The sequence below is a fragment of the Gossypium arboreum genome, chromosome 7 (assembly GCF_025698485.1).
Source record: "Gossypium arboreum isolate Shixiya-1 chromosome 7, ASM2569848v2, whole genome shotgun sequence".
In the NCBI taxonomy this organism is placed as follows: domain Eukaryota; kingdom Viridiplantae; phylum Streptophyta; class Magnoliopsida; order Malvales; family Malvaceae; genus Gossypium; species Gossypium arboreum.
Genome location: NC_069076.1, coordinates 3,045,840 through 3,072,605, shown reverse-complemented (window position 1 = coordinate 3,072,605; position 26,766 = coordinate 3,045,840). Strand labels below are relative to the sequence as shown.

Below are 26,766 nucleotides of genomic sequence, written 5' to 3'. Positions count from 1 at the left end.
TTATATTGTATTAACATTATTTTTACCTTTCTTTTTTTAATTTTTTTATTTATTTTTCTAACACCAAATTCCGATAGCTTCGATTTTATGATTTAAACCAGAGTCCATTTGATTTATACATAAACTAACACTAAAAAAACTAACAGCGACATTTAAGAGTCCAATCCGACTCAACTCCAAATTTAATCATTTAACAAAAAAAAAAGTTAGAATTAAAATTTTTTTTCAGCAAGATTTTCATCCATTACTTACTTTTATATATAGAAATGCATGCAAACTTTTTTTTTATATAAATAAAAAAATGGAAAGAAAAAAAAAACCCCAAAATCAACATGTTACTAAATAAGACAATTTGTTAAAAACCCTCCTAAATATCTCTCTTTCTCATTCTCAACCCCAAAATTTAAAACAAGTTTTGGTTATTTTAGATTTCACTTCCATTGAACAAACGCAAGTTTTGCTTAAAACAAAACTTTTCCTTCCTAATAAAACACAATTATCAGAAAACAGTCCAACTTTTTTATGCAATATTTTTAGTAGTAGTATTGATTTCCCTCTATTTAAGGTTCGAGAAACAAAATTACTGTTTTTTTTTTTTCCTTTTGGTTTTAAATTTCTTTGTTGTTTCTTAAGAAACATTTTTCATATGCTTTTGCATGCTTCAAACTCATGCATGCATGCTTGTATACATCACACAAAGTTTTGTTCTTTCTATCAAGGTGAGATGTTTTAGCACAAGAAATGTTTCAATACTAAGAGAAAATTTATATTCTATATCATATACGATTATACTCATTTCTTTCTTGTATATTTGAAGGATCATATCGATGTTAATATCCAAACATATGACGGATCCGATTATTTAAAAAAAAAAAAAGATGAAAGAGTTCTCGATGGCATATATTATTATATCTTTGATGCTAAAAAAGGTTTTTTTTTTTTTTTTGTCTGAGTTTTCAGATTCAGATTTGAAGCTTGACTTCAACTCCATATGCTGATTTAGTTTAGATGTCATTAAATCAATAAGATGAAAGGATTGCTAAAAGGTTTTAGATACATTACTCAATTATTTGGTATGTAATTCCATCTTTCTCCTTTTTATGACATTATAAGACATACATGTATGCATGCATGCAAAAGCAGCCATTGGGTTTGTTTGGTTTTAGAGAATGTTGGCTAATAATGGCAGGAAAATGGGGTAAACTTTAATTTTGCAGAAAGTGACAAAGAGCCAGAAATGCAGATTGGTATGCCAACAGACGTAAAGCATGTGGCTCATATAGGATGGGATGGTCCATCAGCTGTAAATTCTACACCCAGCTGGGTAAATGACTAAATTTAACCACCAACTATACTATTACTATGATTAAACCATGCAAACAAGACTAATATTGGGTTACATATCTAACGTTTTGTTTTATTATATATATATATATATATATATATATATATATGCAGATGAATGAGTTCAAAACACCAGCAGGAGGGCTTCAATCAACACCTTTAGCTGAAGCAGGACAAGGTATGGTGGAAGATCCTGTCAAATGACTCTCTCAGGGTAATTTTTTTTATGGCAAAACTAAGGATTGAATCATTTTTTATATTCCAGAGAGGTTGAGCCGAAAAGGTTCGAGGGCTCAAAGTTCTTCAACAAGAGACATGCCCGACCTGCCTAAATCATCAAAGCGCACTTCATCCACTAAAGAAAATGCTTCTTCAACAAAGCAATCGAAGAAGCCTTCCAAGTCGACTAGAAAACCCAAGGATGCAAACCAAACAACCGAGACAACCACAAAAGACCCAAAGAAAAGTAGGCGAAAGAAGGTGAAAGACATGGGTGGTGAAGGAAGCTCCAGGCGGTCCAGAACCACCCAGGAGTCAGATACTCTGTCCGAGGCAGGGTCCCTAATCAGTTGTGATTCAGAGTTTGTAGAAGGGGAGGCTAATTGAAATGGAGAAATTCCTGATTTTCTTTTTATCTGTATGTAAACATATTGGTTGCTAGACCATCTTTTTGCTTTAGTGGAAATCAAGAAGAGTGTCATGAAACTAGTAGGCAAGAAGGAAACAACAAAGCAAGATGGTATAAGGAAGCAGTTGAAGGTAAAAGCTATTATAATTGAGAGAAGAGCTAAAACATGCACTGTTTATATATGAACCAAGTGTATTCTCATCTTCTCATGAAAGAAAAAATACCAAATATTCTTCTTTTTCTCTCCATTTTCTCTTCTTATCTGGTCTCTTTAAAATTGGAATCAAAGCTATAACGATTCCACTCAAAAAAGGGCAAACACTAGAAACACAAAATCCAAATACAAATAACATAAACTATCACAAAGAATTTATTGGTATTTCGTGGGTGCCTTTTTCATGCATTTTTAAATGAACCCAAAGCATCCCTTCAGAAAAAAGATTCACTCTCCCAAGGCAGTGGATCAAAAACTTAGAAATCAAGGAAGAAACAAAAGAAGCCTGTTGCAGAAATACCGATACCATTGTAATTCAGCAAAAATGAGCAAGATTTATAATCTATGGACTTTATTTACAAATTTACTCATCTAAAAGGTGATGGGACTAAAATGCTAAACAAAAATAATTATATTTGGTCTCAGGATAGATGATATATTACTTGTTCATTTTTCCCCAAGAACTTCTGATTTTAGCATCGGTGCCCATTGTGTTCATTTTTCCCCAAGTCAACTTCTGATTTTAGCATCGGTGCCCATTGTGTTCAGAAAGGACAATGATTGGGGAAAATCCCTGATCAGAAGGGTTACAAATATCATTATCCCTAAGGAAAAACAGAAGCAAAATAATCAAGAACAAGTCTGAGGAATAAACATGTTCTTAAATGTAGATTTGGAGCGTTTAACACATACAAACCTAATAAGGTCGACATATGGATGCCTCATCAATCCATGAAGGCTTCTTTGCGTTGTAATAGAAATAAGCAATCATTTGGACCAATTCATCAGCCTTGCGAAACTCTGCCAAGACCCTCATTAAATTGTAGCATCAGATATAGGAGTTCAGAGCAATTTGATAGACAAATATTTTGTATAATACTCTTGAAAGAAAAACTGTACAACCAACCTTTCTCTCTGTACATGATCCTGTTTCCGCGTAAAAATAAAAGCTGCGGGCATTCCCTGACTTTAAGAGCATATGCCAGATCTCTCTCGATATTGATATCCAGTTTGACTGCCTGTTTCCAGAAATACTCCAAGGCATCATCATTGGCAGATAAATAATGCAAAACAGCTAAACAAATATTTTGATCTTTCTCTAACAAAGTAGAAATGAAATATGCTTTCTCAAGTGGCCTAATGGAGTACATGAACTGAACCTTATGTGCAACCAAATGCAGAGTTAATTAAGTTTGTGTAGACTAGTTTATATTTTATCGATATAGTATTTTCAGATTAAAGACAAAGCAAAGATTTTTACCCGAGGAGGTAACCGGTCCTTGGAGTTCCAATATACCTGGATCGCCTTCACTAGCTCTTTCAAAGTCTTCCAATTGTGAGTTGCCCTGTAGACAATATCAAATGGATGTTTTTTCCTCATTAACTGGTAGAAATAAAAAAATAAAAATTATCTATGAAAGAGATACTTGGAAGGCATTCGCCTCTATAATAGGCACAATCATACCAAAACATAACATTATTAATCATTAAACATTAAACATCATGAATCACAAGGAAGTACAAAAATGCATCTTGAGCACTTAATCGCCTGCACATGCTTGTTGACCACAGGCAAAAAATGCATATATTAACAGTAATTAAATCTTTGATATGCTGTGTCATCTGCCACAAAATTTCCAAAAATTGGAGCAGGAATCATTTGAAAGAGAAACATGGTAACGCAATACAGTTGAGAGGAAAAGAGTTACCTTTTGTATCTCTCAAATACAAGAACAATTAGCGGACTGGGATGGAAAGCAAAGCTCTCCCACTCCAGACAGTTAATCTCCTTTACCCAGCTATCATCAGTCTCTCCTTCCCAGTCAATCTCAAAACCATCTTCACCCACCACATTCTTAATAGCATGCTGCTCAAAGTACTCCGATGCCCTAATTCCCCACCCAATATCTGCGTCCAATGGCCAATCTGGATCATCCTCTTCCACCACCATCTTCTTTCCTCTTTTACCGGCTTCATTATCCTTCTCGTCCTTGTCCTCATCCTCATCTTCACCACTGCTACTGTCACAATCAAACTGATTTTCAAGTCTATCCTTCATCACACTTTCCTTATTTTCAAGAACTTCTGGATTCTGCTGCCGGATTGATTCAAAAGTTCGTTCAAGTGAGTCGCGTATAAAATCTTCAACAGCTACAGCTTCACTTCTACGACCCCGTCTTGGCTTCTTAGGAATGGTTGTTGGGAAGCTTTTATCTGGATTTTCATCTTTGTTATGGGAAACTACAGACTTTTGGTCCCGGTTTCCTGTTTCAGCTTTAGATTTAGGGTTCGAGTCCGGATCAGGATTAGGGTTGGAATCAGATTTTCTTGAAGTAGCAAAGCAAGGGGAAGTTTTTAAAAAACGGCTATGGTGTACGAAGGAGGGCCAGACGTTGCACAATTGACTTAGAGTACTACGAGTAACATCAGAAACAGGCAGCATGTTGCAGGAATTATGATTGTTTTTCACTACACAAAGAGGCGAAAAGGATTTGGGAAAGATACCGATCTGAAAGGATAACATTTTCTCAACAAGTACAAATTCCCTAGCAGATAGGACAGCTCATTTAGCAAAGGACCAGTTTCCCAAAAATTGCTTCTATTTCATGATTCTGTTGACTCTTTTCTAATAATCATAATCAATCATGGAATTCCAAAATACCCAAAAATCCAGCTGAGGTACTATTCTCTTTTGAATAGAAGCCTGTAACTATAAGTAAACGAAATAAGTAATCAGCAGTGGGAAGTTCATCATGTAAATTAATTGCTTAACTTTATTAACCACAGAAATCATCCAGCATGCTTATAAGAAAATCATTTGCTTTCCCATTTCCAGATACAGTAATTCTCTTTCTTTTTCTTTTTTTAATGAACGTCTAAAGCAAAATTCAACTTTCCAACGTACCAAAAATAAAAGTGTGAAACTTGAAAGAGTTAGTAGTAATATATAGTTTTTCTTTTCTCTGTTTTCTACTTCGAAAGTTCAGAAATTTTTGGCATGCAAAAATTAAGACTTACCCAGATTTTCTGGAGAGGATTTGTGCTGGGATTTTGATGGATTTGAAGAATTTGAAACGCTCCACAATTCTTCAAACTGAAAAATGGAGAAGAAAGGATGAGCAAAGCAGACCTCACCAGTTAGCTAAGTGCAAAACCCAAAACCTCGCGGCCCTTTTCTTATCCACGTTCAACGGTGCCGTTTTACTTTGCTGTTGGACGCGACTGCTTTTATATTAGGGTTAATTTTATCTAAAGTCCTTAAATAATGATCTAGGTTCTAAATTGGTCCTAAGCTTCAACCTATCATCAGCTTCCACATTAAATGTAGTATATTAAAAAAAGATTAATCATATTTTAAAATATGTTAAAAATAAAGACATTAATAACAATTTAAGAGGATTCATGATTTTTAAAAACTTAATTGGAAATTTTTTAAAAAATAGGGCTAATTTAGAATCTAGACCATACATTGAGGCATCTGATTTAATTAACTCTTTCTATGATTTATTTAAGTTTTAATCCTAAATTTCATCCCTATATTTTACGAAAATTAAGAAGTTAGTCCATCTACTTTGACTAGTTAAAATTTGATCATCAAATTTTATAAAAATTGAGAAAATAGTTTAGTTAATGGTAAAATAAACCAACTTCTACAGTTGGTTTTTGCTAATTTGTTCCGCATAAATTGTTGAGCTAATGATTTTTTCTATTTTACCAACTTCTCAATTTTTATAAAGTAAGAATAAAGGGACTAAGTTCGAGGGATGAAATTCATAAATAGACCTTTATTTTATTTTTCTATTATTGGATTATTTGCAAGTTTAATAACTTATGTTTGCTTAAAATTCTATTTAGGTCATCAAAGTTTTAAAAATTACTATATGGTCATTATCTTTATTGTCTTGTTATGTTATAGTTACTAAGTCATTAAGGGTCAGTTTAGCATTACTTCTCAAAAGTACTTTTGAGATAAAAGCATTGTTAAACTTTGAACTTTTCAAAAGTGTTTTTGAGATAAAAAAATCTCTGCAAAAGCACTTTTTTTTTTGCCAAAAGTAAAAATAAAAAATTTTAACTTTTACTTAAAAGTGTTTCTGAGAAACAATGCTAAATTGATCCTAAGTATCGTTTCCGGTGTGACAACAAACTAATGTGGCAGTGGCATGTTAATATCATCATTCCATGTGAATTTTTTAAGTCAAATTGTGTGGCTAGTCCCTGCAAATTTATTATTTCTCACACTATTTGTAAAATGCAATAGGTGAAATAATATGAACACACTATTTTCAATGGTATAGTTAAACTAAACAAAGAACTCTCCAATGTCAAAATTTAAAGATTTGGTGGAGCCTAAAAATTTTTTAAAAAAATTGGAGGATCTAATGAGAATGTTTAAAAAGTTTGGTAAGTCTAATTAAAATTTCTAAAAATTTTAAAAGGTTTAACGAGAAATTTAATTTTTTAGAGAACTAACTTTTTTTTAAAAAAATTTAAAGATCTATAAAGAATTGTTTAAAATTTTGGTCAATATCGATTGTACTAATACCAATAGTAATAAAAAAACGATAAATTTACGAAATAATATTGACTACCTTTGATCTAAAGAGTTATTACATATATTTGGAATTATAGAGTAAAAATTTAAAGATTATAATATACTTTAGATACTTGTACTTTACATAGATTTGGAATTTAGTATCTCTGCTTTTTATTTTCGTGGATTTAATCCTTTTAATTTTTAATTTAAAATTCAGGTCTAATTATTACATTGTTAAAATTCTTCCATTCAAATTTCTAGCGTGATGTTTTGAAATTGAAAAAATACTCACTCGGTATACATGTAACAAAAAATGACATTTTAATGTACGTAAATTTAACAATGAATTTTAGTCGTGTTAATAATTCTTAAAATTCACATTAACATTTTAACCGAATAAAATATTTAGATTAACTAGTGACATTATAAAAGTTGAAGTATTAAATTGTGTCAAAGTTATAATATAAAGATTAAATTCAGAACTGAGCAAAGTATAGGATCAAAAGTGAAATTTAATCATTCTTAAATAATCTCAAAAAGAAAGAAGTAGAAGGACTAAAACTAAAATTTAACCATTATATTATCATTTAAAAAATAATAAAGCAATAGACAGCTTTCACGTAAGGAAAGCCTTAGGACTTTCTTTTTATATACAGTATTATAGATTTCGTTTTCTTTAAAAATGAAATTCTCGTTTAAATTTTTGTTTAAATACGTAAAAGGTTCTGTATTCTTTTAAAATTTAAAATTTAGTCATTATACTTTAATTTTGAGGCACTGAGTCCTTGTTTTTTTTATTTAAAAATTTTGATCCTTCCGTTTAATTATGTCAGTTAAAGTTAATGATGACGAAGGTAAAATAACTATTTTAGACCTCAACATTTATAAATTTTTTAACAATTTGGTCCTTATCATTTAAAAGAACATAAAAGATTTAATTTTTAAAAATATTTTTTCATATGTTAAATAAAACATAAAAATTTAAAAATATTATAATTATTTTAAATAAACTCTTTAAAATTCAAAGAATAAAAATAAAAATTAATTTTAAAATAAAAATTTCAAAATTCAATGTTATCTAAACTGGACGGAACCTATTGAGGTAACAGTCCAATGAAAGGTGAAAAATCAGTTGACTTGCAAATCGGTACAAACTAGTTAAATTGAGCTAAAAATCAGTTTAACATGTAGTTAAATTGATTTCGAACTAGTCTGACCAATTAGTTCTTAGAACAATCAATTTTATTGATTCAAAGCCAATAAACTATTAAAAATAAAAATACTTTAAATAAATAATTGGTTTAACTGGTTTTTTAACCCAGTTCAACCAATCCATATCAGTTCGCAGGCCAACTAATTTTTTACTTCTCACTAGATCGATACCCCAACCGGTTCTTGATCTAATCAGTTTGGTATGGTTAAGTTAACATTGAATTTTTAAAAATCTTTTATTTGTTATTTTTTTATTTTAAGGAGTTTTTTTCATATGTTTTGTTTTTTTAAATATAATTTTAATATTTTATATTTTTAATAAGAAAAATATAGCTTTTAATTTTTAAAAATTACTTACTTTTAAAGAGTATGGACCAATTTGACCAAAAAATGTAAATGTCGAGGGTTAAAAATTTTAAAATTTTAAAAACCAATTGACCCATGAATCGGTATGGACTGGTTGAACTAGTCTAAAAATCAGTTGAACTAACAGTAGTTTTTTTTATTATAAATTTTTATTTTTATTTTTATTTTTTTGCTTTGAATCGATCAGACAAGTTATTTAGGGAACCAACTGGTCAGACAAGTTTAAAATCAGTTCAACCAATCTGTACCAGTTCACTTGTCAACCGATTTTTTTATCTCTAATCAGATTAATACCACAATTGATTTCGGTCAAATTATTGGGTCTTGTCTGATTTAGATAACATTAGTTTTTAAAATTTTTGTTTATGTTTTTAAAATCATTTTATTATTTATATTTTTTAAATTTAAAAATTTATAATAATCAAATTGATAAATATATATATATATATATGTTGAAGATTAAATGTTAATTTTAAAGGCAAAATTTAAGGGAAAAGTTAAGATTTTTATGAAAGTACTTTGTCTTAAAATTAAAATATAGGGTGACATTGAAGCCTAAATTTCTTGTGAACAATAAATACTGTCTTGAATGTCGACTTATATCTTTCCCACAAAAAAAACCAAAATCAGTTAAACATTAATAACCTTATTACGTCCTTCAGAATTTCGCAGACCAGCTGTTATTTGGCATCTACAATAACGCAAATCTCAGTAAGCTAAATGAACTTTTCAGATCTGATACCGAATCTTAGCTATATTGTATCAATAAAGTTGAACTGTTCAGGTCGACGATGATACAGCCACCGTTGAAACCACCGGAGAAGGATATGAAAGCGAAAGAGAAAGGGGGAATGGCATAAAAGGAAATTACGAATGAAAGTGAGGGAAAAGGACTATTTTATTTTTTTATTGTTATTGGATTAGGGTTAGGGTTAGGTAAGACGTATAAGGAAAAGAGGGATTTTTCTTTTTAGTTAAATTAATTAATGAGTAATTAATACTTTCTATGTTTAAAATTTGATTAAATTGTTGTTTTCATTTATCCATTGGATGTGAAATATTATCAAATACTTGTTTATAGTACAATGCAACAAATAATATTACCAGTAGATGTAACTTAAAATGGTAAATTTTAATTAATTTTTTGTAATTTACAAAATTTTAATTTGATAATAATATTATTATATTTTGATCTCTAAAATGATAAAATTTTGATTTAATTTTTAAAAATTATAAAGATATAAGTTATTAAAATGATGAAATTGTATTTTTATTTTCATAAAAATATATAATTTATAATTTATAAAATTTTAAATTAATAATGATAAAATTATATTTTAGCCCGAAATGATAATAATTTAATTTAATTCTTTAAAATTATAAAATATATATTATTAAAATGATAAAATTATATTTTTACTATGGAAAAATTCATAATTTAATTTCTCCCCAAAAGAAGTTCCAGGCTTTGCCACTTAATAATTTTATGAAAAATCTATTTTTTTATATATAAATGCAATGAGATATAAACTCAATATAATCTAATTGGTTAAATTCTGTTATAAGTCTTTGTACTTTTTAAAATTATGGATTTAATCCCTATATTTACATTTCATGGAGTTTAGGCATTCTTTTTTATATTTTAAAATTCAGATCCAACTGTTAATATTGTTAATATTTTTTTTGTTAAATTCGTTACTATGATATTTTTCAAATAAAAATAAATTACTTAATAGTTATGTAATTAAAAAATAACTTTAAAATTAACTTAAATTTAACAAAAAAATTAACAATATTGACAATTGAACCTAAATTTTAAAATTTAAAAATAAAGAGACTAAATTTCATAAAATAAAATTACAGGACACTTGTGTAGAGGTGATCATGGGCGGGCCGGGTTTGGGCCGGGCACATACAAATTTTAGGCCCGTCTACTAGGCCCGGCCCAAATATGGGCCTAAAATTTTGCCCAAGCCTAGCCGAAATAAAATTACTAAGCCCGAGCCCGGCCGGTCCGGCCCATATTAAAATTTTTTATTTCATTAAATAAAAAATTTAAAAATATAATAAATCAAATATATTTAAAACATAAAACAAATATTAAAACAAATAAAATAATACTCAAACAATTCTTAAAACAATACACAAATTAATAATATAATAAAAATGGTTATATTAAAAATTTAAAATAATTAAAAATAAAATAAAATATATATTAATATATAATTGGTAGGGCAGCTCGGGCCAAAAAACTCTTACCCGAGGCTCGACCCGTTTTCTAAACGGGACTCGTTTTTTTGCCCAAGCCCATTTTTCGGGCCTATATTTTTACCCAAACCCTCTCATTTTTCGGACGAGCCTTCGGGCCGGGCCGGACCGCCCAGCCCATGATCAGCTCTACACTTGTGGCATATTTTAATAATCTAATTTTAGCTATGACTTCTTTTTACTGTATCAGGTCATATTAGGGTCAGAGAATGGGTCCCACAGACATATGAGTGCCAAGCCGAGGAAGCCGGTCCATTTGCCTTTTTCGCTAAAGCCGCTGCATCTGCCTTGAAACTTCAGCAAAAATATATATTCAGTCTTTTATTTGCATCGCATCCACTTTTTATTTTAGTTTTTATTCGATTTAATAATGTTGATTAAAATAAAAATAATTTAATTAAAATTTAATATTTTAGTAATTGATTTCTAAAACATGATTGATAATCCACAATAAAACTATTAGATAGAACTCCATGTGATGACTTGATAGTTAAGAGTTTACCGTCCTAAGTATAACCTAAATCGAGTCGTATTAGTCACGTTGATTGTTCGGGCTTTGCCATATTATATGAATAATGATAAATAGATAAGGATTCATCGATCACTTAATAGAAAATATAAGTTCAATTATCATTTATTTTATTTTATATTTTTAAATTATATTATTATTTATCAACAATCTAATTATATTTAGTATTTAAGTTTAAATAATATATCGAACAAATTTTACACTATATATTTTTTTACTTATTGAGGTCCTAGTTGATTGCTCAGACGACAAAACTTTGAAGAGGAGACTTTTCTTAGATGACCCATAGCTCCAGTGGTACCATATTTATAAAGAAGTTGCATATAAGATCAAGGATAGTGGTTCAAGCTACACTGCACCCAATAACCTTCATTATTACTCACGTACTCAATATTAACACTTATCTTAAGTCTTGCATGTACCTATCTCCACTAATTGAGGCACCCCTCCCCTCAAATAGTGAACCATACACGGTTTTCTGCAAAAGTCAGAGACAAAACCCTGACACAGGGGCAATACATTCGATTGTTGATATCCGAATCGATTGTCCACAAGACGACACTTACAAAACTTCTTCCAGAGAAGTTAATTCCCTCTCAATAGTTCTTATACATTGATAGTAAGTTAAGTTATAAAACTTCAATATATCCTTAATTAATATTTAAAAATAAAATAAAAATATTGTTATTTGATATATTAGTATTGAAATTGTTTAACCCGCAAACAGGATCAAGAAATTGTCATATATTTTATTTATTTAGTATTTTAATTTTTAGATACTAATTAAACATATATGGCGATTTTCGTAACCCGATTTGTAGAGTTAAAACGAATGTAATACATAATTATGCATAAATAAATGATAATTATTTAGAATCCATCACATATCTTTAATTGGTATTTTAAAAATAAAAATTAAATTATAAATATAGAATATATTTTGAAATTCAATCAATTCAAAATGTTAAGATTTGTAAATGCTTTATTTTGTTAAATAATTTATTTCGAAAAAATTAAGTTATTGTATTTGAAAAATTATAAAATAATTATAAAAAAGAAGAATTTTTAAAATAATATAAAATATTTAATATATATAATTATATTTGAACAAATTATAATTTATATATATTAGAATTAAATAAAATTATTTTTGAAGTTTAAATTTTTTATGGACCATCTGTATTAAATCAAATAATAAATTACTCATGAATTTTGAAATTTTCTCATATATTTATTCGAACAAGTAAATTAATTTTTAAAATTTTAAAAGCTTTGATACTAATGAAATATCTTCTACAAATTCCTCCGCAATAATCTCATATTTATTTTTAAAATACATTTATACTTTAAATTTTAAAAGATATATATTATAAAAAATTTAATTTTTAAAATAATTTTTATAAAAATTAATTAATCAAAATATTTTTAAAAAATATATTAACTGAGACAGAAAAAGTAGATAATGATTCTACTGTTTTTACTTAATTGTTCTCCGGTTGATTGATTCATAAAGAGGAGAAAAGAAACATTTAAATTCAAATTCAAACTTTAGAGGTTTCATCATGAAATCATAGCTGGTGTATGCAGGCCATATGTGCCCAAGGAACACAGATTCAGTCAGGATAAAACAACGTTAATAATGACAAATAAATCATAAAAAAATTTATAAAACCCATATTTAATCGATTTATATAGAGTGGTGATTAAAATTTTTCAGATCTAGCTTAATAAAAATTCAAATTATTATTATTATTATAAATAGATTACTCGAATAATTATAAAATAAAATCAAATTATTGTAATATAAAGGGCTAAAACTATTCCGATTAAAGCTTAGTTTAAAAATACTTTTCATGAAAAGAAGTTGAAAAAAATACTTTTGAGTCAATTTTTGAGAGGAACATTTTTGTCCCAAAATATGAAATTAATATTTGAACATATTCACTTCTCCCAGATTTATACTTGTGATTTTTTTTTATCTCATATTGATACGTGAACTTTTTTCCTTCACTATATATATTGAAACTATATATTGAAACCCTTTTCTTTCTTTTTTTTTTTGTTTTGTTCGGGTATTAATTTTTGAGAGAAATTTTCTCTAAAAATAAGTTTATTTAAGAATATTTTGGTCGAAAAGTATTTTTGAAAGCCTAAAACTAATAAATTAGGACTAACTGATTAAAATTTACTTATAAAATCGAATTAAACCTCGGTAAATTTAAAGACATTCTATTTTTGCAATTTGGGATGTTTTTGAATAATTATTCAAATTTGGACTAATTTGGATAGAAAAGCTAATATTAGAAATAAACAAATAATATACCATATAAATAAATAATTCAGATTCAAATATTTCAAAAATAATAATGCTATGATCCCTAATGCTTACCCCTTCACACTCTCCTTCATCAAAGTATCAAGGACTGAGATTGATCTGTTCTTTCATTTGCATTATTGATTCAGAATATAAAGGAACATCAAATGTACATGCATACATTCAACAGAAAAAATCAAATGGAAAAAAAAGACTATAGAGCTATGCTTATGGCTATGTATTCCACAGACAACTTCTCCAGTATGAACAATGACGGAGAAGAAAATAAAACTGCTCCAAAAAAAAAATTTTAAATCTCGTTTTTGAAAACCATGTCCAATGAGGTGTCTCCACGTATGAGGGGGAAAAAACACAGCCTTACATCTCTAAGAAACGAGAGAGCTGGGTCGGGTTGACGATGCCTTGCAAGTGGGCCCCATCGGTCTTCAGCAAACTTGCCACTTCTACGTACATTTGATGCTTCTTCAGCTTCAGCTCGGCGTCGCCTGGTGCGGATCTGTCGTTCGGCTCGGCTTTTTCTCTGGTTCCCTTCCTGGATTCAGCGGGCGATTGTTGAGGTCGGGTCGGGTCCCAGGGCTGGCCGACGAGCGTCCCGTTAGTGAGGAACTCGTGGGCCAGGTATCCAGCTAGGAGGTGGTTGGAGAGAAGCGGGGGAGGAGCGGCCGGCATGGGTGGTTTCGAGGACGGAGGAAGAGAGGTTAGGGGTTTGAGGTCAAAACCGTCTCTCTCTTTTCGTTTGTTGTTGGGCATGGAATCGGGCACCCGACGGGGAGGGAGACGCATCGTTTTGGTGTTCATTGTTGCGCCTTATTTGGAGCATGCCACGTCACCACCAAATAATCTACTACAAATATATAAATAAATACATAAAACAGGGGCCCCGTATTTTCCACTAGTCTTTTTTTAAAGAAAACGGGGTTATACTTGTTTGGGTAAAATAATAAGCGGGAAAATTCGTAAAGGGTAAAAAGGTAAAACAATAAATAAAAATAAAAATTGAAGGATCAGATTCCGATGGACCAGTGGCCGGAATCTGGGTTTGTAAAATTAAGATTGTTGGAATTTATGAGTTCGAAATGAAAAAAGAATAGTAAGGGAGAATGAGATGAGGAAAATAAAGTGGAGTCAGGAGCATGTATTGATGGCGGGTTTGTATGTATTTATAGAGAAAGAGATTAACCATTAGCCTTAGAGATTAAGGGAAATTACTAAGATTGCCACGGAGATATTGAATGACGAAACAATAACGCTCATGTAATCCTTTTCCTTTTTTTGTTTTTTTTTTTGGTAACTCATGTAATCTTTTTAACACCTTAACTTTCACCAAGTAGTCAAATTCTTAGAAAAACAAATAAGTGTTCAAGAATGCTTATTTTTGTTAATTTTTTTAATTATTATTGTTAGAATTTGTGTGATCCGAATTCCGTTACTTGTTAAGAAAATAAATACAGAGATAAAATAAGATCTCTATTAAGCATAATTGCCTCTGCGGTGCGGTATGGACCATACCGCACAAGCTAAGTTCATATAGACCTATACTTCTACTATATGACCTTGATTAGAACAGAGTTTTTCAGCATTTAAATAAATGTAGTTGAAACTCCTCTTGTATCGTTCATTTTTCAACATTAGTGGATTTTTTCTCCTCTACCTGTGGTTTTTCTCTGAAAGAGTTTTCACGTAAAATCTATGTGTTCTTATTTTTCTTTTCTTATTGCTTTACGATTGTTCTACCGTCATTATTAACGTTTATTATAACCATTATTCAATTGGATTGAGTTTTGATTTTATTTAATTATAAAATAATTAATTCATTAAATTATTTCATGTAAAATCAATTACCATTATTTAGAATATTCTAATAGAAAATAAATTGATTAAAACTTGAATTGAAATTGATAAAAGGAAAAATCAATGTATACAATTAAATTAAGGGTAAACAACTAAATAGCCATTTTGTTTCTCTTGCGTAACATTTTAGTCACTTACATTATCATGTTGTAATATTTTAGTCAATGAGCGTTAATTGTCGTTAACAATGAAACGGTAAACTGACGTGACACATTAAATCATCATTCCAAATGAAAATTTTAGGTTAAATTATACAATTGATCCCTATATTTTTTTCATTTTGAGCAATTTAATTTTTTCTTCTTTTAAATTAAAAGAGATGAAGAAAGGAGGAAAATAAATGGAGAAGCAAAAGATAATGGAAAATAAAGAAGAAAAAAAGAAAAGTTAAAAGAACATAAAAGGAAAAAAAAAACAAATTGCTCAAAACTAAAAATATATGGAGACCAATTGTATAATTTAACCTAAAATTTTTATTTGAAATGATAATTTAACGTGCCACGTCAACTTACATTTATACCGTTAACAACAATTAATGGCTCAGTAATTAAAATGTTACAACATGTTAACTTAAGTAACTAAAATGTTACTTGAGAAAAACCAAAGTGACTATTTTGATAATTTACCCTTAAATTAAAATTTAAATAGTTAACAAGTTTTTGCATAAAAATAATTAAAAATAAAAAAGTTAAAGTGAAGAAAAACATAGTAGATAATTATATATAATTATCATTAATAATATTTTAAAAATTGAATCGAGATAACATTGTACTCTTTTTTTAAGGATAATTACTTGACACATTTGTGGGAAGTTTTTATTCTATAAGTGAGGTTGAAATTTTGTCACATGTCCTTAATGAATAAATAAGACATGTAGCAAAATTACAATTCTATAAGGAATAAAAATTTTCACCGCTAGTATACTAAATTAAATTAAATATAAAAATATGTATGTGTTTTTAGTGATAGCTTTTAAGAGAAACTTAATTAAAATAACTAAATTATTATTTATTTTTAAAAGGGTATTTTTTAACGTAAAAACACCCTTATTTTAGTAAACATGATAATTAAAATATTAAAAGACATAATTATCTCTTTTCATTTTATGATTTTGTTTCTTTGTTTTCTATTATTGTCTTATCCAAGTATCCAAGTCAAACACCCTATCATAATAAATACAATTAAAAAAAATTCTAAATATTGTGTTTCAGCTAAGAACTGCAAAACACGTTGGTAGCGTGATTTCATGTGGAATATTACTAAGCAATAACTCTGTAAGATAATTATTGAATTAATTTCGAATTTTTTATTTAATTTTGGTTGTAACACTATAAAATTAGTGATGAAATTAGGTAAGAAATGGGTAACAATTTAATGATTAAGCTTTAGTCTTTCCTCATTGCTTACTTAAGTTCGAGCCTCCTTATTCTCTTTTAATTTTGTAATTTCAGCAAACACTAAATGTATATTGTTGGGAATAAAAATTAGAGAAGAAATGAGCGATAGCTCAATAGTTAAGAAATAGCCTTTCTCTCTTGTGACACCTCAAAACATAAGTTTGGTTAAGCGATGAAATTAAATAAGAAATGAGCAACAACTCAATAATTAAGCGTTAGTCTTTCTCTTATTTATTCAAGATCGAGCCCCTCTATTTTTCTTTTAATTTTGCTCTACACGACTTGCCATAAAATCAAGTCTTCTTATGAGTTAACTTTTATAAATGTCACACAGTCATAGTCTATTACACGATCATGCGGATTACACGATCGTATAATTCTTCTACACGACCGTGTGAGCCCTAATTTATAGTTTTACCTATAATTTTAGCAAAAATTCTTTTATATGATAACTTTTCCCTCACACAAGAATCAATGTAGTCAATAACTGTAAAAATCCAGCACTAAAATAATGAAAAAACATCACACGTGGCGTAAAATTGGCTACGCCAGACCAACGTCGTTAAGGTGGACTGCCAGAATCCCCATTTCCGACAATGCTAAGCTACGTTATACATTTTGATTTTGATTAATCGATATTTTCTCTTTAAATTTTTTGTAATTTTAATCCAAATCTTCTCCCTCATTTAGTACAAAATGTAGGCCAAAAGAGTTAAAAGGAAATTTCCTGATAATAGAAAAAGAAATTAAAAAAAAAAAAAACAGGTTGTTCAAGGAATTGGCAGTGGATGCTTACTTGATTGATTAATTTTTAGTTTTCAAAGTGACTATTTTTTTTAATAGCTTGGGTTCGAAGGGGCAATCTTCAATAAAACTGATGGGTGGTGTTGGTATTGATGATTTATTGGTGGGTTTTTTGTGTTGATTAATAATCTTTTAATTTTGAATTCTGGGTGTTGGGTTTTAAGCTGAATTTATAGTACAAAGGAAAGAAAAAAGGTTCTTGTTCATTTTTAAATATATCAAAATTTGATTCTTGTATTCTGTTTTATGTGCCAAAAGCTTGAACTTTTACTGTTTATGAAATGTGGATTACTATGATTGCATTGATGATCATATTGTATGTATACTTTGTGTTAGTTATTTACCCTTTGGAACTATACTGTTCATGTTCTGATAATGTTATCATTCTTGTTCATTTTTTCTTGTAGGTTTTGGAGAAGTGAAACAATATGAAGAATAAAATAAGGATTGAAAAGCCTAGAAGAGGTGGATTTAGGAGGGGTTTTGGGACAGATAATCAAGTGTTTATGCACCAGAAATCAATTAAGAAAATAAGACAAAATGATATCAGAATCCCTTGTTGCCGAAAACAGTGAGAAAAAGCCAGATATTAGGAATATAGAAGAAGCTGAATTGTCTCTGCTTGAAAGCAGTTCACTGAATTAGGAGGTTTGTTTCTTCTTTGAGATTTCGAGTTGGTTTCTGGAGTAGTTTTGTTCGCCATTGACGGCTTTTTAAGTCTTAGGGGATTATACTTTGTCGCGAAAATTGGTGCTGGCATATTGATTTATGTATGTTTATTTTAAAATTAACCTCATGATGCTTCTCAAATCTGGTTTTAGGTGTGTTTGACGTCTATTAAAGCCATTGTTTAGGAGTTTTGCCGGTCTTTTCTTTCATTTCTAAGATTTTTTGTACTGTAATAGTAAGTTTTTTGCCATATTTTCTGCTTATTCTGCTTTGCTCAAAGATATGACAATACAATTATACCTCTTGTCTTCTTTGATATGATTTTTAGGCTTGAAGTTACTAGTTTAACTTTGAATGCCATATAGTTTTCTCTTTTACAATATAAACTCAAAAAATTATGCAAATTCTACTACCTAGTCACATTGTTCTAACAAAAGCCAGAAGTTGTCCATTTTTATAAAGCTTTTAAATGAGTAACTGGTTAACACTTAAAATTGCTTCTTTTAGCTCATAAATTACGGTTTCCATGCCATAATATTGCTTCAAGCATTCTTAGGCCATTTGTTACTTTTCATGGTACATTCCACCTGTGGTTATTCACATATCCTTACCCTTGTTAACACAGAGTGTTTGAGAAACTGATCATAGTATATTCATTTGAAGCTCGCAGTTATTCATATTGTCTATTATTTCCAATTAGTGCCCTCATTTATGCCTATTCCATTTTTTTTTTTGCCAATTTAGTGTTGGAAATTAGTTGAGGTGATTTTATAAGTGCTTTTATTTGTGTACTTTTCAGCTGAGGTGTCTTCAATTTGCAGGAAGCAATAGCATTGCTGGGAAGAATTGAATATCAGAAAGGAAATATAGAAGCTGCACTGCATGTGTTTGGTGGAATAGATATCGCAACAATAGAGTAGAACAGAGTAAGAGACGATCACATGATGATGCTCCTCCACAAATGTCTATCCATACTGTTAGTCTGCTGGTAGAAGCAATATTTCTGAAAGCAAAATCATTGCAGCATCTGCAAAGGTTTAGAGGTGATCTTTTATGTATTGGTACATAAATCTCACATCAACTTTGTATTTGTATGGATGGAGTTATAATTAAGTGCTGCATTGTTATAACATCTAGCTTCTATGCTTCTTTTTTTTTTTTTTTGTTTTCCCGTACAAACTTCTTTGTTGTTTGGAATGTGGTTTGTCAAGTATGTCATCATTGAGCATGGTTTTATCAGATCCCTTCATTCTTTCACTTATATCATTGAGCACAATTCATTCAACATTGCATAGCTAATGTACATTTCCAATCATTCTTGCAGAAGCTGCTCAAACCTGCAAAGTTATTCTGGACATAGTTGAATTTTCAATACCACAAGGCTTGCCTGAAAACTTTACTGCTGACTGTAAAGTGCAGGAGACTCTAAACGAGGCAGTCAAGATGCTTCCAGAATTATGGAAATGTAGTGATTCTCCACATGAAGCAATCTTGTCCTACCAGCAGGCTCTTCTCCATCAGTGGAATCTTGATGCTGAAACTATTGCAAGGATTCAAAACCAGTTTGCCTTATTTCTTTTGTATTATGGAGGTGAAGCACTGCCTCCAAATCCCTGCTCGCAAATGGACGGTTCCTTCATCCCTAGAAATAACATATAGGAAGCTATACTTTTGTTAATGATACTATTAAAAAGAGTTTCTTCGAAAAGAATTGAATGGGATCCATCAATATTGGATCATCTGTCATTTGCTCTCTCCTTGTCTGGGGATTTGAGGGCTTTGGCTAACCAAATAGAAGAACTACTTCCAGGGTTTATTTGTCGCAAAGAAAGATACCATAGCTTTATGTTATTATGGAACAGGCGAAGATTTGGTTGCTTTGAATCTATTGCGAAAATTGTTGCATAGTATAGAGGATCCACACTGTGTTCCAGCATTGTTAATGGCATCAAGAATTTGCGGGGAACAACCTAATCTTGTGGAAGAAGGAATGAATTTTGCTCATAGATCCCTTGAAAGCCTGGACAATGAATGCAGTGAGTTGGAAGGTATTGCTAACCTTTTATTAGGTGTGGCTCATTTGACACATTTGCTAACCTTTTATTAGGTGTGGCTCATTCGACACATTCAAAGTCAGCAGTATCCAATTTTGAGACAGTTGCCAGATGGTCTAAGGCACTTCAGACCGTGGAAAAGGCCGGGAATATTACAAGCATGAAAGACCCTAATATTCTTTATCATCTGAGCCTGGAAAATGTTAAGCAGAGAAAATTGGAAGGTGCACTTTATTATGCAAAGTCATTACTAAAACTAGAAGGCGGTTTTAACATTAAGGGGTGGTTGTTGTTGGCCCGCGTATTGTCAGCTTAAAAACGTTTTGTGGATAGTGAAACCATTCTCAATGCCACCTTGGATCAAACCGGAAAATGGGACCAAAGAGAATTGTTGCACACCAAAGCTAAGATTCAACTTGCACAGGGACAGCTCAAAAACGCTTTTGACACGTATACTCAACTTCTTGGCATTCTTCACGTACAGAATAAAAGCTTTGGTTCCAGGAAGAAACTTCATAAGGTCTGTTTATTGTTTAACATTCCTATGCATTGCTTATAATTTTTGTTGGCTTCTATGTTCTTTGAAGAATCTTAAAACGGTTTTTCTACCAAGTTGAATTCAGGAGATGAATCGGTTTTTGTAATTAGGTTGGTAAATCTTCAGAAATGATTGTTAGAATAATCATCTTTGTCTCGCCTGTATGACTTGCCATCACTCGGATACCTTCGAGTGATACAAATTTGAGGCTTTTTTATTGTCTGAATGGGTAGGTTGTAATGGCAGAGGGAAATCATTGTTGCCTGATTTGACGGTCAATACAACCACTTAAAACTTAACAAAAGCTTCTTGTGTCATTAGAACATGAAATCATTTATAATCTCTTTCTTCTTTCATTTTCTGAGAGAAAATACTTTCCTGGAAACAACGTCAAAAAACAACTTATCTTTTCGAAAAATTGTTAACAGGATTGCAGATGCTATTCTAGAAGTTTTGAACAGGAAATATGGCATGATCTAGCTTATCTCTACATAAGCTTGTCAAGATGGCAAGATGCTGAGATTTGTCTTTCAAAATCGAATGCCATTAGTTCTTTCTCTGCTGTTAGAAATCATGCCACCGGTAAGGTTTTTCGTTCCTTGATTTATGTTGTCATCGTTGTATTACATGGTACTAGAAAATTTCTCGGCCTATGGCCGAGTCGCACTTCTATATACTAAAATACAAGTGACAACTCTGGATTTTATTTTGCAGGTGTACTTTATGAAAGAAAAGGACTGCTGAAAGAAGCTCTCATGGCTTTTCAGAGCGCTTTGGATATCGATCTCGATCATTCCCCAAGCTTGATATCAGCAGCTGGTGTGCTCAGACAACTCAAATGTCAACCCGATGCAGTTGTAAAAAGCTTGTTGATGAATACTCTCCGAGTTGATAGAATGAATCCATCAGCATGGTATAATCTCGGTCTGCTTCTCAAAGCTGAAGGCACCCCATTGTCGCTAGAAGAAGCTGCCGAATGTTTTCAGGCTGCTGCCATTCTTGGGGAACTCGGCACCCGCCTGTTGATCCATTCAGATTAATTTTCGGCATTTTAAATATTTTTAATTAATTAATTTTCGGCAATTTAAACAAAATTTAATATTAATTTTTTGAAACATTTATATTGTAAATATATTTGTATCATAAGAAACAATAGACAATGAAAATGTAATTGAAATTAAATATAAAGTGTAATTTAATATTTATTATATTTCAACTCATTTAAATTTAAATTTTATTATTTTAATATGATAATATATTAAATGCATCCTACGTCAACGCTTTAAGTTTGAATAAATATAATTTATATTTTAAAAATAAAAAATAATTTGAACATTGAGAACAAATTTAATTTGTAATTGTAGACCAATAATATATAAAATTAATTATGATTTTAATATATTAAAATTTATAAATTAAATATTAATATTTAAAATTATATAGAAACTTCATTAAATAAAATTTAAAATTTAAGATCTTTTTATTATGCAAATCAAAATCTATAGAGAATTGTTTATTATTGACTTGGAGTCATCTTTCAGATTTGATGAAGTAGAACACTACGATAATTAATTTCTCTTGACCTTTTTCCTTATCTTTCGGATTTGATGAAGTAGAACACTACGATAATTAATTTCTCTTGACCTTTTTCCTTTTGTTACACAAATCTTAAGCAACGGAAGCTATAATTTTCCATTAATATTGTATGTAATCCTAAACGAACCCCAAGTGGTGGAGGTTATAATTTTCCATTAATTTTGTGTGTAACCCTGAACAGTTATAAAATCATAATAAATAACAAGAAATTATCATTATAAATTACAATTTTTTATAAAATTATAATTACAATATTAATTTAAAAAATAACATAAAATAAAATTGTAAAACTTATAAAAACATATCATTGTTAACAGGGGTGAGATGAGTTCGAAACGAATCGAGGTATTCATTTTTTTCGTTTCCTGAACCGAAATCAAATCAATGGACACAAGAAATTAGTTATTATTGAACCGTATTAAATCAGTTTGGGTTTCAGGTTTCCATATTATTTTTGAACTTTTAGCTTTTGGACTTTATTTAGACAAAATTGTTTTTAGACTTGGACTTTTCAGCTTTAATTAAATAAAATTATTTTTGTTTTATGTTTCTTAGACACTATTTAACAAATTCAATTTTTTCGATTATACATAAAATCTCAATTAATATATTTATCTAAAATTAATTTGTAAAATATATAATTATAAATGTTTATTAAAAATCTAATTAAACAATGATTTAATCACTCTCAACCTTCACGGATATAGTCAAATGTTAAATTACTTGTATTTTATAACTCTTAATGTGTAATGATAGAAAAAAAGCACCCACGTTGGAAATGTTAATAATGGTAACCAAAATTTAGAAGTTTTAACAACAATAATAATAGTAGAAAAAAGAACACAGTACGGAATAAGCATGGCGAAGCCAGAAATTTTTTTAGGGGCGAAATTAAATTATAATTTTACAATAATAAAATGTAATTTCGCTATTTTAATAGCCTATATCTTCATAATTTTTAAAGAATTAAATTAAAATTTTATTATTTTTAGGGGCAAAGTGTAATTTTATATTTACTAATATAAAATTTTAAAGGGTTACTAGCCTCCTAGCTACGCTCATGATAATAAGTCAAAAAAGATGAACACAACAATAATAAATAAACAATAAATTCGTGAGAGACTAACATTGAAATTAAATTTAGGGTTTATTTTTTATTTAATTATAAAATATGTAAAAACATAATAAAAGCTATATTAAAATTTAGAATTTAGAAGTAATGAGTTTTGTTTTGGGTGTTAAATGGGTTTATAGTTTTTGAAAATTTTGAACCTTTTTTTTTTTTTAGTGTCTAATATAATAAATCGAAATTAAACCGAACTAATATGATTGAACGTCATCATCCAACCGGAACCGAACAAAATCGAATTGTCAATTCAACTTGATTTCTCGACTTGATATCTTTTATGTTTGACGATGTAATAATATAGTTTTGTGGATATCATATTAAAAAAAAAGTAACTTTCATTTTCAATAAGACGACTTCAAGCAATCCTAACTTATTAATCTTAATTATTTCCATTTTTTTCATTCTTGATAAATATTAATTTTAATTGGTGTATAATTATAATATTAATTAAGTGAAAATTAATCTAATCTAATATTTTTATATTTATCATATTACTCGAATAGTTTTATATATTACTAAAAAATATTTTTGAATATTTTAATAATTAATTGATATTTGATTTTTTTAAGAGTAAAATACACTGGCAGTCACTCAACTTTGATTAAAATAATAAAACAGACACTAAACTTTAGAAAAATAACAAACCGGTCACCAATAACCATTTTTTATTATGTCTATAATGAAAAGTTGACTTGTCATCTCACGGTGTAAACGACCCCAATTTAAGAACCCTAGCTGGATTGGGCAGTAGAAGAAGAAGAAGAAGAAATGGAGATGTCAACCGTCATTTTTTCACTGTAGCTTCAGTCGTCCGTTGCAGCAACCACCGTTCACGGCTGTCAGTAAGCCTAAAAACTTCCCAAATTTGACAACAACATTCCTTTTGAACTTGTAAACCCTAAAGTCAACTTAGATCTTTTAAAATCAACACTAAAAGCTCTAAATTTAAGCCTGAATACTACAATTTCTAACATAAGGTATGGCTAGCATGCCATATGTTGTACTGTAGGTATTTGGTTATTTCATCAACTCGTCAATTTTTAACTATAGAATTTGTCCATTTTTAAGTAAAGAAACAAAATACAATCTGACTTTTAAGATAAAAAAAAAAATTAATGGAGATAATTAAAAAGAAAACCCAAAGTAGAATAACTTGTAAAAGAACAAGGACAGAAAACTGAGCTGTATTCATTTATCTTATTGCATGGAGTTGAAGCATTAGTTGAGTAAATTAAAGAACAAAAATTTGTACGTAACTATTGTTGTAGAAGTTGTCTGAGGATGTCTGCATTGATGCTACCATTGTTGTCTAAAGAAGCCATTAACTCTGATAGTCGAATACTTAAATCATCAACCTCTCCATTAAGCCTCTGAATATGACTGCAAATCTCATCCAAAAGCTGCAACAAGGATAACCATAGAGACAAGGTTTTATATATGCTATTCAAGATTAGTGTTGTGCTAAACTTTAAAACTTTTCAGTTAAAATATGTCACAAATCTTTATACTCTTTGTAAATTAGGAATTTAGTCCTTTTATTGTTCATATTTTAAAATTTAGTTTCAATTGTTAAATTATGATTCAGTATAACGTCATTTTTTAGTTCTATGGCTACCGAGTGAGTTTATTTTTAAATCACCAACAAATTTAACAGAAAAAAAAAGAAGAAAAAAATTAACAATGTTAACAATTGGATTTGAATTTTAAAATTTGAAAAGTAAAAAGACTAAATTTCTAAAAATAAAAATACAAATGTTAAAATCTAAATTTGTGAGAAGTACGAACATTTGAAACTAAACCAAAACCAAAACTTAATTCTATAAACTAACACATTGATTCAATTCAATTTCCAATTTTCTTAAAATTTTCTCGGAGACTAGTGGAAATCTAGGGAGGCCCAAAATGGTAAAATTTTAATTTAAGCTCTTTATAATTGATAAAATTTTAAATTAATAATAGTAAAATTATATTTTAGTCTCTCAAAATGATAAAATTTTGATTTAATTATTTAGAAATCATAAATGTAACTATTAAAATAATAAAATTATATTTTTACTATAGAAAATAAATATAATTTAATTTTGACCCCTAAAAAAATTCAGGCTAGTTGAAAAAGTGGTATGGAATTAAACCAAGTGCATGAGGTTTTGAAGCTTACCTTAGTCTTCTTCTTCATGTTAGTTGATAATAGCTCTTGAAGTTTAAGGCTAAAATCTTCATTCTCATGGCTTCTACCACTTGATCTATTGCTAGACATTGTTGTAAGAGGAAGGGACTAAGTGTTGATGACAACTGAAATGGCAAAAATAGTGTTGTTTTTATAGATGCTATATGGGGCTATTATTTGGTGCTAAGCATATCAACCAAGATATCTTTGGAGATGGATTAGGGCCCCATTTGTCCAAAACTTGCTGGACCAGTTTGTTCCCATGAATTATTTTAGGTAAAAAATTTTCTCCAATCCCTCTTAATTTCAATATTGACCAAATTGATCCTTCTTTAAAAATCAAAACAGTTTAATCCCTATCAATTTCGGAAGTGAACGATTAAGGAAGATTAATCATAGCAATTAATGTTTTTTGTCAATTTCAATATTTACATATTCTGTCAATTTAGTCCTGATTTGAAAAAGTTGTCTTAAAAATGTATTTTTTTAGAAAATTTAAAAGTTTCCAAACAATATATAAAAAATCTTCAGAAGGATTAATTTATTAGACTCTTTTTGGAAGAATCAATTTATTCAATATCAAATTTTAGAAGGATTAATTTATTCAATATCAAAATTAAGAGGGAGAATAGACATCTTTTCACCATTATTTTATTAGACTCTTTTTGGAGGCTGTTTGTCTTTGACTCAAGAACATTATTACATGCGTATGCAATTGACCAAATTATGAAACTTGATCAAGTATTTAGCAATAATACACTACTATCCAACTTGGTGTTTATTTCAATTAGTTTATGCCATAATTATTAAGCAATATATATATATATATATATATAATCTTTAATGAAATAATAATATTTAAGCACAATACTTATAATTATTTATAGCTCTTTAACTCATAAATAGGAGAATAGTACATTTTAATACACTCGAACTCACGTCCTTCTATATTGGTAATAATATCTATGCCAATCGAGTAATATTCAATCGATTATATTATATCTTTTAAGAAATAATATATTTAGATTTTAATGATATTTGTGTATCTATTTATGGCACATAAATGCATTGTCTTATCTTGTTTATTGATTGAAAGTTTATGCCAAACAGTAGAATGCTCGATATTAC

At 29.3% G+C, this 26,766-nt stretch overlaps 5 protein-coding genes across 8 annotated transcripts; 2 read left to right on the top strand and 3 right to left on the bottom strand.

The window, feature by feature from the left end:
- Positions 1 to 587: 587 nt before the first annotated feature.
- On the top strand, positions 588 to 2,075 carry LOC108476723 (CRIB domain-containing protein RIC7). Its single transcript, XM_053031213.1, has 5 exons — positions 588 to 719; positions 961 to 1,073; positions 1,218 to 1,324; positions 1,459 to 1,522; positions 1,610 to 2,075. The coding sequence occupies exons 2-5, from the start codon at positions 1,028 to 1,030 to the stop codon at positions 1,948 to 1,950; spliced, it is 558 nt and encodes a 185-aa protein (XP_052887173.1). The 5' UTR covers positions 588 to 719; positions 961 to 1,027; the 3' UTR covers positions 1,951 to 2,075.
- A 238-nt stretch (positions 2,076 to 2,313) lies between these two features.
- Positions 2,314 to 5,353, bottom strand: LOC108472410 (thioredoxin-like fold domain-containing protein MRL7, chloroplastic). Of its 4 annotated transcripts, none has more exons than XM_053031212.1 (6): positions 5,205 to 5,353; positions 3,896 to 4,896; positions 3,448 to 3,532; positions 3,094 to 3,205; positions 2,880 to 2,987; positions 2,314 to 2,791 (listed from the first exon to the last, which is right to left on the bottom strand). In XM_053031212.1, the coding sequence occupies exons 2-5, from the start codon at positions 4,708 to 4,710 to the stop codon at positions 2,884 to 2,886; spliced, it is 1,116 nt and encodes a 371-aa protein (XP_052887172.1). In that variant the 5' UTR covers positions 4,711 to 4,896; positions 5,205 to 5,353; the 3' UTR covers positions 2,314 to 2,791; positions 2,880 to 2,883. The 4 variants fall into 4 exon arrangements, with proteins under 4 accessions (XP_052887172.1, XP_017629451.1, XP_017629593.1 ...); XM_017773962.2 differs by having other exon boundaries at positions 2,884 to 2,987; XM_017774104.2 differs by having other exon boundaries at positions 2,314 to 2,760; positions 2,884 to 2,987.
- Positions 5,354 to 13,502: 8,149 nt separating this feature from the next.
- On the bottom strand, positions 13,503 to 14,562 carry LOC108484676 (uncharacterized). Its single transcript, XM_017788557.2, has one exon. It carries the CDS (start codon positions 14,229 to 14,231, stop codon positions 13,791 to 13,793), a length of 441 nt encoding a protein of 146 aa, XP_017644046.1. The 5' UTR covers positions 14,232 to 14,562; the 3' UTR covers positions 13,503 to 13,790.
- A 3,210-nt stretch (positions 14,563 to 17,772) lies between these two features.
- LOC108483829 (protein NPGR2) lies at positions 17,773 to 21,934 on the top strand. Its single transcript, XM_017787430.2, is given in 9 exon segments — positions 17,773 to 17,967; positions 17,969 to 18,133; positions 18,976 to 19,069; positions 19,072 to 19,197; positions 19,479 to 19,989; positions 19,991 to 20,223; positions 20,262 to 20,728; positions 21,175 to 21,328; positions 21,461 to 21,934. Coding segments are annotated over 9 exon segments (2,130 nt in total). The 5' UTR covers positions 17,773 to 17,913; the 3' UTR covers positions 21,787 to 21,934.
- A 2,690-nt stretch (positions 21,935 to 24,624) lies between these two features.
- On the bottom strand, positions 24,625 to 25,761 carry LOC128295219 (transcription factor ILI4-like). Its single transcript, XM_053030492.1, has 2 exons — positions 25,630 to 25,761; positions 24,625 to 24,871 (listed from the first exon to the last, which is right to left on the bottom strand). Exons 1-2 carry the CDS (start codon positions 25,726 to 25,728, stop codon positions 24,728 to 24,730), a joined length of 243 nt encoding a protein of 80 aa, XP_052886452.1. The 5' UTR covers positions 25,729 to 25,761; the 3' UTR covers positions 24,625 to 24,727.
- Positions 25,762 to 26,766: the final 1,005 nt, after the last annotated feature.